Consider the following 11,612-nt stretch of genomic DNA (forward strand, 5'->3'; position numbering starts at 1 on the left):
TTTAGATTGACACGGATGTGAAGCAAGATTGGTCAGAAAGAGGAAAAGAAACTTTTTTTGCTTATATAGGCAGACACTGTCCCGATATGAAATATGGGTGACGGAAACGTAAGAAAATGAAAATCTTCATATTAAGATAAGAGTGAAGAGACTATGTCCGTGAAAAGTAAAGGAAATTGAAATTTTAGTTCTTAAAAAGTCTTATAAATTACCCATAAATCATCAATATTGTGTGCGTATTTACAACTTTACAATGGAAGCTCGTATTATTTTCAATAAAAATAGAATAAAAACGCGAGTGAGAAGACACTCATTTTATTCGAGCCTACATAATTCGATATTTTCGTTTATTGGAAGATGGCTTTCCCTGCTATCTGTTTACTCAACTGTTTACTCAACTGATGTAATCCTTATGTTGTTTCAACGTTTTGGATAATGTTCATAACGTCCATATAATGTTGGATGAACATTGTATTGTGTTCCAGCTGATTTAAAGTGGTTTGTATGTAGTCCCGATGGAGCTAAATTTCGTCTTAATTTCCCTCAATCTTTAAATTCACAAATCGTCAAAAGAACTTTAGAATAACCAAAACTTCTCATTAAAAAAAAATCGGCGAGTCAATCAATTTTCTCAAAACGTAATATAAATGTGCAGTGAGATTACCCTAATAAAAAAATTAGAAAAACGATATTCTCCCCACCACAAGCGAGTTTATGTATTTTCACTCTTGAGGACGGCAGAGTGGCTGAAGCGATTTGGAATAGCCCACATTTCTGACCCGCAAAATTGAGGACGGTAAAAGTGTTGACTTACCTCCGTTCTCAGTCAATCAGGATCTAGTCAACTTAGAAGCTAACCATCTCCGTCGCAAAAAACACAGATACATAAACTCGCTACAGACTTGACATGAACGAATGTTCAGTACAAGTTCGTCAGCTCGTAGAATACCTTGGCATAATACTATATACAAAATTCAAACTTTAAAAATTAAAAATACATTTTCAAATCACAATCTGCCGTATGCAGCAAATCATACTTCTCCGACAGTTGGAGTTTAAAGGTTTATCTGACAATCATGTCACTGTCCATTTGCTTAACTCTTAACTTTCGCTTAACTTTCTCGAAAAAATTCCATTATTTCCATATTTTCCATTATTGCTTATGAAATTGCTTGATTTGTTGTTTGTGTACATAAGCTTTTGTGGTGACGATGTTCGCCATTCGTTCCTTCAGCTCATCCACATCCTTCAAAACATTCCCTTTCAACACTTTACAAAACTTGGCTTGCTTCACACCATCCTCTGACACAAGCAACTCAAGTTCTATAAAGAAAATATGAAAAAATTGGTCGTGAAACCGTGTAAGAATCTCAACGTTTAAAGAATAATTTGGCAAAAAGATTCTCAAAAAAAAAAAAAAAAAAAAAAAAGCCAACAAAGATCTCAAAAGTTGCTTTAATCGGAGTAAAATACCCCAAATGTTTTCTTCTAGAATACTCTCCTTTTTTATAAAAACAATTTTATAAGAAGGACGAAACTGAAAAATTTCAGAACAATGCCAAGTCTGAAAGACTGAAGTTTAGGTAAATTTAGTCAAAGTAGTACAAAGCCTGAAATGCCTCAATATTGTCCTTAAAATAAAAACAGGATAAGACCAATATGAACCTCGAAGTGCCAAAATAAAACAAGAATAGTTGAACTTATCCACAAAAATTTATTGGTTCTTATAAAAAAGAGTGAGACAACTGCATGTTACGTGGATGAAAGAAAAACTTACTGTTAGCAGAGGCTAACATTCGGTCTCGTGGTCTCAAATAGATGTATTCCCACATCAAACCACCAATGATGAAAACAATGAGCAAATAGATGGATGTGTTGACCGACTTCTTGAAGTATGTTGATGCTGGATCGAAAATGTCTGCTGACTTTGCCAAAGCTTCTGCATCACCTTTTTTCTGCAATGAAAATGTAATGAATGAATACATTTCCTCGATTTCAGCCCATGAAAATCTTTCCAGTACTTACCATGTTTCAACAAATTTCCCGTGAAAGTGTGTCCAGTTTTATGGTCGGTTATAGTCTGCCATGTTGTTTTTTGTTTGACGTTAGATTTTCGAACGTTCGAATTTCAAAACATTCGAATTCTGCTGTTGACAATCAAAATAGAATACAAGATGCCAGATTAGTCTCTCTTAAACTGGACACACTTCCTTTTATATTTGAAACCCGATCCAGTCAAGTAGTCAGGGATCAGTGTTATGGACAACGTACGCTCAGTGAATACTAGTAAACACTCAAAAAACTCGGCAACTTCGGAGGAGTGGAAATTCGTAGCCATATGCAGTGAGATTTAATTTAAGTCTGTAACGTACTGTTCTGAAAGTGAAGGATCAAACTATAGTCCGTATAAAAAACCCGGTCTGGAAGCCTTGTTTCTTTCCTTTGTTTCTTTCTTGAACTTGCGTTGAAAAATTGGTTTGTTTTGCTCACTATTTGATCATGTGATTCAATCTTTTTAACCAATCCCAAGAGGAGTACTTGGTAACGTGATCAAAAACCAGGCAAATCGATTTTTATCTTTTGATATTGACAAATAAAAAAAGCTAACAAAAAGCAAAAACAGCGAGGTTCCAAACCAAGGTTTTTTATACGGACTATGAATCAAACACTTACGAAACTTTTGACATTTTGTTCAACGGCTCTCAACACTCGTCCTTTGTTGGCTTCCATCCAATTCTCAAACTTGTCATAAAGAATGGAGTCAGACATAGATCGACCAAAAGCAATACCATACACTTTATTATCGTCAATGATTTTACCAACGTTGAAATCTTCAAAGTCTGTGGTTCGGTAGGACGCCTCATAAGCATCGATCAATGCACCCTTGATCATACCACTCTTCATGTCTTTGGAGATTCTGGCGAAACTACCCATTTCTATTATTGAAAATGATTATAATGTCATTACGGTGAATATCTTACAGTAGCGTAGACAAGAGGGGTGAAAAATTTGTGTAGGAGAGCAGATTTTTATTACACTGTAATTATCTTTTCAGCTACTGCCTTATTACACGAAATTAAATAGACACATAATTAACGGCCTTGAAATGAACACGCAAAAATTTAACACGAATTTTATTTGCTTTTTCAAGGACACCACGGCTGGTTTTAATTAAAGAGGTTTTAATATCAGACTTTATGGCGCTACAGTGTCTACATGCCCCTGTAATGAAGTTCTTAAGATAAAAGAATGATGAGACCTTGCATATCTCCATTTCTTCGTGCACCGAAGAAATATTCATTAGAGTTGGAGATGGCACCAAGCTAAAAAAATAAAGTAAGATTGGGTCATTTTAACACTAGAGAAAAGACTTTTCACTTTGCATAAAAAGTTTCAGAAGATAACTCCAAAGCAAAATATGTTGAACGGTGAAAAAAAAATGCGGCTATCATATTTTGATTTTGATTCTGCTCCAAAGCAGAATATATTTATCTGAACGCAGGTAAATTGGTAAAATATTGAATTTACTCTCATTACAGTACTCACGCTAATTCGAACTTCTATTATTTGAATCTTCCTATGATTCGAACTCATTCTCAGTTCCCGTCAAGGGGAAACCCACCTATATTACTTTTTATTATTTCGAATCTTTCTCTAATTCGAGCAAATTAGAATTTCCCTTTCGAGTTCGAATTAGCGAGTGTTAACTGTTTTTTCATTATTTTACCAACTTACTTTAGTCCCGTAAATTTTGGCTGATGACGTCATAACGCTTGATGTTAAACCGGTTGTAATTACACCAGTTAAGATTGCGGTGATGACCAGGCCGATCAGAATCCAAACCAATGCAAAGGAGCGACCAGGGACACTTATTGGTGCAATATCTCCATAACTAGAACATAAAGAAAAATCATCGAAATAAGTTTGAGTTTATCGTCACAGTGATATTCATATTGGAAGTTTATCGTGGCTTGGATCACGAGATTTACGTTTGGTTACGGCACTGTGGAGGATGTTTTCCCCACTATTTGTACTAATAGCCCTTCTGAGTACACATAATTATCAAGTGTAATTTCCTTACAAGGTGTGAATCCCCAAGTTACCATAAAGAAGAATAAATAAACGGAAACAGAGCTTATTTTCGTGGTCTGAATGACCAGATTTGCTGGAATTGTTATTCACCGTTTGGACCATTGAGTTTCAATTCACAGGCTAAAGATCGAGTTTCAATTCACAGGCTAGAGATTGAGTTTCAATTCACAGGCTAGAGATTGAGTTTCAATTCACAGGCTAGGGATTGAGTTTCAACTCACAGGCTAGAGATTGAGTTTCAATTCACAGGCTAGAGAAATTAATCTTCAAACTTTGCCAAGCCAGAAAAATGAAACATTAAAATTTGCGTCGTATTTTGGATGACGTATTGAATCAAGCACTTTATTTCGTGTTTAAAAATTTTCCATTTTTCTGGCAGTAAATGTTACTTCCAATTCAGCGTTTGTATAAAAACCACACAAGGCGCATAACTTGTATCGGAAATAAGTGGCTTTAAACCCTACATAGGAGATTCGACTCTAGCATAGATAAACCTTATTGGTGACAATATTTTGGAAGCTTCTTACCCTACAGTCGTCATGGTAACAAAAGCCCACCAACAACCTTCTATCATTCCTCCGATTGCTTTACGTGGAAATTCTTCAGGGTTGAAGGGACATTCCTAAAGGAATCACAATCGTGAAAAAAATTATAATGAAACAAATAAATATTGCTTAAGACTTGGCTATAATATCTGGACAGCTTCACAATTTTGCCACTAAAACTTAATATAAATCTAATTTGCTTTTCTGGTCTATATCCAATTTTAAATCAAATATGTCACACATTTTGAAACTATAGTAGCCGAGCCCCATACTTTTATTTGACTCCATTAAAACTCAACTTTATTCCAACTATAAATTCTTATTGAGTTTAATGGAAAGAAAAACTATATTAAAATCATAGCAAAGGAAAGGATGGGCAGGGATGACGTCACTAACCAGCATCCACATAATGATACCAGACACCATAGCCATCAAGACTGCAATCACCATGACAGACCATGAACTTTCCACAATTCTTAACACAAGACCTTCATCTTTATCTTTGACCATCATCATTGCAATACCAGGTGATGGAAACATTGGTAAAAAGTAGTAACCCCTGCAAAATAACATGAGATACTGATTTAGAGATGTTATCGAAGGATGCCAATGGAACTCAAAGGCACCGAACGCTATTAATTCATGATATGCACCACTGGAGAGTCTTCTGAGAACTTTTAAAAGTTTCCACCAAATACGTCAAAAAGTGACGTATTGGGTGGTAATTTTTGAAAATTCTCAGAAGACTCTCCAAGTGCTGCATATCATGAATAGACTCACCCAAAAGTGGATAAAAAGATGGTGTTTATTACTCATGGCAGATAAGAATTCCAGTAATTTCATTAGTTAATCTTAAACTCATTTATGGGTTAGGAATATCAGTTTTGGTCATAAAAACTTTAGTCAGGCTTAATTCGCGGGCACCCCTCAAAAAAGTCTCAAAATTGCGGTGTCCCATGAAAGATGCTACAAATCCCAAACCCCCTACTATTCGTAGTGATTTATTTTTGCGGTGATGTCATGATTTGAAACTCGAAGAGTTAAAAAAGAGTTATTACTTGTATTTGTTGACCAATTTGTTGTTCTTGATGGGAAGGTAGATATCGAACTTTTCGTCTTGAATGGCCGAGTGAAGACCTATGATACCGTTTTGTGGATTTCGCTTGCCTGTCCAATGAACGGTTGGTTTCTGAACGAAGAGAAAATGAAATAAAGAAATTCAGCAAGATAATTATGTCAGTATTAACTTAAGGGAAGAAATTTTGGCGGAAAGGAAATTTGACGGATTTGGCGGATTTAGCCGAAATCCGCCAAATTAAGTTCCCGCTAAAAGTATTTTTTCCTTCAATCGCCAAATTAAATCCCCGCCAAATAGTCGTTACATAAATTCGTAAAATAATCGTAAAATAATGGATTATACATTATAGGTCCCCAGTGTGACGTAAAATAAAATAATGGCGCTGTTGGTTAAACTAATGAAACTGATGTATATTTACCATTGTACAGTTGCAGACTTCATCTACCATTTCGTTCAGCATATTATAGAACACACCAGTATATTGGTTGTTTTCGTCCAAGTGACGTGTATACGGGGTCTTGTAGTAATATCCAACATAAATATCCTTTGGGCACAAACATTTTTCTGCCAAAAGAATTTATTAAATGAAACGTTAGGACAACACAGAGCATAGATAAAACATCTTAAGTATATACAGTTAACTCTCTCTAATTCGAATCATTCTATAATTCGAAAAAAACTTTGGTTCCCTCAGCTGGAAAGTAGTGCAAATACTTTCTATATTTCGAACTAATCTTTATTTCGAAGAAAATCTTTAGGCCCATGAAGATCAAATTCTTCTCACATGGGTATTGTTCCAATTTCGGCAAAAGTAACATCTACCAGAACTTTGAGCCAGGGTGTTAGGTAGGTTGTACCAATTTACTCCGTAGAGATGGTAAGGCATTGATCAAAGAAGAAATTCTCGTGTCAGGCAGAAGTGGGGTTTTAAACACTAAGCTAAGGCCAAAATTCTCTGCTTTTTAATTTGCTGTGATACGGAAAAGTCTCTTTTTAAAATTTCTTTGAGACGGAAGAGCTTTAAACACTGTGGTGGTAAGAAAATGAGGCAGCCGAAATATATCACGAAAAACAAAAATGAAACATGAAAAAAAAAACCACAAAGAAAGCTTACCAAGTACAGTCATGTGATAATCAACAGATGAGCTGCCATATTTGTTGGTTGCTACGCAACGGTAATAACCAGTATCATCTTTTTGCAGCTTATGAAGTTGAAGAGTACCGTTACCGTGTTGAAGCTGAAGGAAGAAAACAAAGGTATAAACTTCGAATGTATTTAATCTTTGAAACATGGCAGTGAAGACAGAAGCAGGTCAGAGCCACAGATATCTTATAAAACACTAGATGAAGCTATTTTACTTCTGATTAAATCAAAATAATTTAAAAGTAGATTACAGTTCAGTATCGACAATTTGATACTCGCCTCCTCGTTTCTCGCCATTTCATTTATTTGTTCATATTGAAGAAATTGCCGGTACCGAACTAACTATGGGCTACTCATAGATTTATAAAACCCGAAGGGCTAGATATCATGCTCTTGCTGAAAAGTTAGGTTAGGTAGGAAAGGTTAGGAAATCCTACCTAGGTCACGTGACATTACCATAAATTTCAGCGCTTGACCAATCAGAAGCTTCGCGGGTTTTCGAAAACAATAGCAGCAATATTTTTTGCGATATTCACTTTTTTTTTGCTTGGAAGAGCTTAAAGCACTCCATCTAGCCCTTCGGGCTTTATAAATCTATGGGGCTACTACTGTTGTCTACTCAGCAAAGGGTGATGGCGCATTATTTTGTTTTAACTGCCGAGGATTGAGGTTAAAACACATTCTTCCATTAGGATGTAATGAGGAACTTTACCTGGACCATTCGAGAGGGCATTGTTGAGTTATCCCAATCATCCGTTGAAAAAGCTGCAGTTGTAGTGGTTGCAACCGTTGTGGTGAAATTTGCCATGGTGTAATTGGCCATGGTGCTATTGGCCACAGTAACGTTAACGATGGAACCGGTAGAGTTGACGGTCACGTTAACAGTTGGCATGGAAACATACATCGGTTCAGAGAGTTTCAACCATGTAATAGAAGCTTTGGGAATATCTTCAGAGACGTTACATTTTAAGGTGACTGTGTCGTATTCTTGGTAGGTGAGGTTACTTCCATGTGGATTGGATTGATCCAACACTTTTTGAGCTTGAGGTGCAGCTGTTTGAAAAGGAGAATTTAGTGAGGATTTGAAGATATATTTTCCATCACAAAACCAATGTTAAACAACTTTCTCCAAACGCAAGTTCTATCAAAATTTCACACTATAAAAAAGCCACTCAATAGGATGGGGTACCGTCCAAAATTCTTGAAAATGTGGCACAAGACTGTGGCACTTTAGAAAATACATACAGTATTGATAAAGCAATAAAAAATATTAGCGTTAAATACATACATGCAGTGATGTGAAAATGAGCGGTGGCATTGAAGCCTTTATGCACTTGGGAAGAGTCAGATTTGAAGACAAGGAGGACTTCTTTGCCAGTCATGGTGACTGAGAATGCATTCAAAGCTCCACAATATCCTTGAGCTGGGGAAGTCTGTCCAAAAGAACAAGCAAGATAAATATAGTTAAAACCTGGGTGAGGTTACTTAGAAACAAGCAACATGCTGAATGGACCTACCTGATGATGAAAGCTAGATAATAAGGCAATAAGGAGAAAAATTAAAAGAATCAGTCAAACGATATAGCGTTTTGCAAAAATGAATAAAACATTAATTTGATTGATTGTTGATGGGGGAAGAGGGAAGGGGAGTAAAATCAATTTTATTGAAAATAAAACATGCTGATGGGGGCTTTGCTATTTTCAATGTTTTGCAAACCCTTGTAAGGCCAGTCCAATGAAATCTGCCCACGCTGATTCCGCATATTTTCGGCATTTTTCGCGGAAATTTTTTTCTCAAATCGGACTCGGCCTGTTTGAGCATTGTTACTACGCCTCTTAAAGCAAAATCAGAAAACCGATGAAATCTTGAGAATGCCGAAAAACCATGTTTCCGGCTATTCCGGCATTTTCGGCCGAATGAAGTTTTTTTCAAAATGGCTCCGTCACAATTTAGTATGACATTTGCATCAGTGTCAAATTCATGTATAGTAAACCTTTTTCGGCGAAATGACCGCCGATTCCGCCGTCCGGGCGATTTTTAGAAAGTTCCCGGCTTCAAAAATTTATTGAAATTGAAACATGTTGATGTGGGCATTGATATAATTTTTTAATGAAAAACCCCCAATTATGGCAAAGTCCAATGAAAATCCAGAAACCGGCGATTTCCGGCTTTCGGCATTTCGCGGAAAATTTTTTTCTCAAAAATCGATCCCGAGAAAAGCTGGCAACAGACGAACGGACGGACGGACGGACGGACGGACGGACAAGGGTTAATTTAAAGGACTACCTTAGGGTAGGTCCAAAAATAGGTGTTGTGTTTGCACGGACGGTAAAATTCGTTCTTTTAAACTTCCCTAAGGGTGAGTTTTTTTTTTCTTTCCTCTTTGAGAGAGATTTTGTCACTCTAAGGGTAATTATTTTGCAAAAATTCAGTCTCTCTAAGGGTCCGTTTTCGGAGTTCCAGTTAAGATTAGATTAGACTCGGAAGAAATACGAGTAAACAAGACAGTCTAGTATCAATCATAGAAACGATACATGTTTTTTTACCATGATAAAGAAAGCTATTTTTTTGTTACACTCAATTAAGAAGATTTGATAAAGTATTTGGCCAATGAGTAAAATTTCAGATAGTCTTCAAGAAAGACATCTTCAAACTTTTTAGCCAGTCTCTTAGAGAAGGAGTTTTTGTGCTCGAAACAAAGGAAGATAAAATGATGCAGTCTAGATTTCAGGGCTTAATTTTTGAGGTCGTTGCGAGAGTCAATAAACTTACTCTTGTCCATTCAGTATCGCCATCCAATTTCTTATAAAGATGAACCCAATCGTAACATCTCAAAGAATATTCCAAATCAAACGAATGGAAAGTGATTGAAAAGTCAGCTTCTTGTGCCACTGTACTCATCTTCCATCCACATTTCTTGTTGAGCGGGTAAGTGTTAGTACCGTCATAACCAGGTGATTTGTATTCCAAAACCGAATTCAAGTTGGTGCAATCAGTTTCTAAAAAACAAATTCAAAAAGTGAATTAAAAGAAAAAAAACAGAGTTTTATTTTAAAATTGTGAAAAAAAAAAGAATTGATTTTCCTTTTTTTTTGGTTTTCGACAAACATACTGAAAAAGTCTCATCATCATATCGAAAGAATACACGTTTTTTTTTTATTAGAACACCTAAAATTTGGCTGAGCCTGGATGTGCTTATTTTTTTTAGCAATTTTCAGCCTAAAATGTTCTTAAAAAAAAATGCGTTCTTAATTTTTCAGACTACTCTAAATCGACAATATGATACAAAACAAAGAGCACTTAAATTTGGCAAAATTTGGACAATATTTGACTCTCGACTTTTGAAGATCCACCCATAAATTCGGTTAAAACTGCTTAAAAAGAGGAAAAAATTGTAGTTTCTTGTTATTTTTTTCCAAACTGAGGCTGGGCATGTTCTTAAGATGTTCTTAATTTTTCGACGAATTTCAGCCTATATGTCTTATAGACTAGGTTCTAATAAAAAAAAAACGTGTAGTCCTTTATTCGTGATATGCACAATTGCAATGTCTTCCACGGACCAAACAGCTGATTGGTTGAATGTGATCTAATGATTAATTTTACGTCACTTACAACCAATCAGCTATCGGGCCTGTGATGTAATGTCAGATGAAGACATTGCAGTGATGCATATCATGAATAGTTGAGTTTTATACTGATTTTTATCAGTATGCTTTTACGCTAAATTTTAGCCACGTTATTATCTTCACACCTTTTTTGAGGTATTTCTACAAGGCTCTAATTGTACACAAATGTTTTTCGATTTCTAATGCTTCATTTATTAATATCGAAAGGGGCTCTTCCAGAAAAAAAATTGAATATGGGGGGGGTGGTGGTGTGGAGGATATAAGATTTTTTGGAAATTTACTCCCGGACATGGTGACTTTTGACCCCCGAACAGCAGGTGTAACCCCCTGGACAAGCATCAGTTGACCCTTTGGACATTCAAAATTACCCTCAAAAAGAGCAAAGTTGCTCAAAAACAGAGCACGAGCAACAAGGCAAATTTTTTAGATTTTTCACTACACCCCGGACACTATATCCTCCACCTCCCTCCCCATGCACGGACAATTTCTGGAAGAGCCCATCGAGGATTCGTTCGTAGGAGAGATAACCCAACCGAGACTTGTGGACTGTTCCAATAAAAACCTTACCAAGCCCAATCATTGGATCAACATAAGCTGCACATTGGATTTGTAAAATCTGAAGAAAAAAAAACAAGTAAAATAATGGTGACGCAAATCTGACAGCAAATCGAAATGAAATGAAGGCCAAGATTATGTATAAGCATTGTAACTAGCTTACTAAAGGGGGAAGCTTAGTCAAGGAAAAGTGATGATATATTTAGGCGCAATTGACGAAATTTTCCTCAAGTTTTACCCAACGTAGGTATGCGACAAAGATTTTCAAAAAAGTAACGAAATTTTTCCCGATGAAAGCATGAAAAGATATACATAAGTCTCTCAGACTTTCAATTTTGATGATTAGTAAATACAAACGAAGTAATGGGTCAGATAAAATATTAACTTGGTGGAACCAAACAAAACAAATCATTATTTACCTGTAACAAGAGAACCCATACTATCATACCAGGCTTGAAGCCCATTTTTGATAACTGTGTTGATTTCACACCATACAATTTTCTAAATTCTAACTATAGCCAATAACTCCTTATTAGAGCACAATAAATATCAAAATTATGAAAATAAAATTT

At 35.9% G+C, this 11,612-nt stretch overlaps 1 protein-coding gene across 1 annotated transcript; it reads right to left on the bottom strand.

Moving 5' to 3' along the window:
- Nucleotides 1–182: 182 nt before the first annotated feature.
- LOC136802740 (uncharacterized) lies at nt 183–11,612 on the bottom strand. Its single transcript, XM_067059490.1, has 15 exons — nt 11,460–11,612; nt 11,053–11,101; nt 9,632–9,858; nt 8,148–8,292; nt 7,572–7,912; nt 6,830–6,953; nt 6,134–6,279; nt 5,696–5,826; nt 5,034–5,196; nt 4,620–4,714; nt 3,736–3,892; nt 3,260–3,323; nt 2,674–2,936; nt 1,778–1,955; nt 183–1,323 (listed from the first exon to the last, which is right to left on the bottom strand). The coding sequence occupies exons 1-15, from the start codon at nt 11,502–11,504 to the stop codon at nt 1,154–1,156; spliced, it is 2,298 nt and encodes a 765-aa protein (XP_066915591.1). The 5' UTR covers nt 11,505–11,612; the 3' UTR covers nt 183–1,153.

This window comes from Clytia hemisphaerica, unplaced genomic scaffold (genome assembly GCF_902728285.1).
Source record: "Clytia hemisphaerica strain Z4C2 unplaced genomic scaffold, Clytia hemisphaerica genome assembly, whole genome shotgun sequence".
Taxonomy (NCBI): domain Eukaryota; kingdom Metazoa; phylum Cnidaria; class Hydrozoa; order Leptothecata; family Clytiidae; genus Clytia; species Clytia hemisphaerica.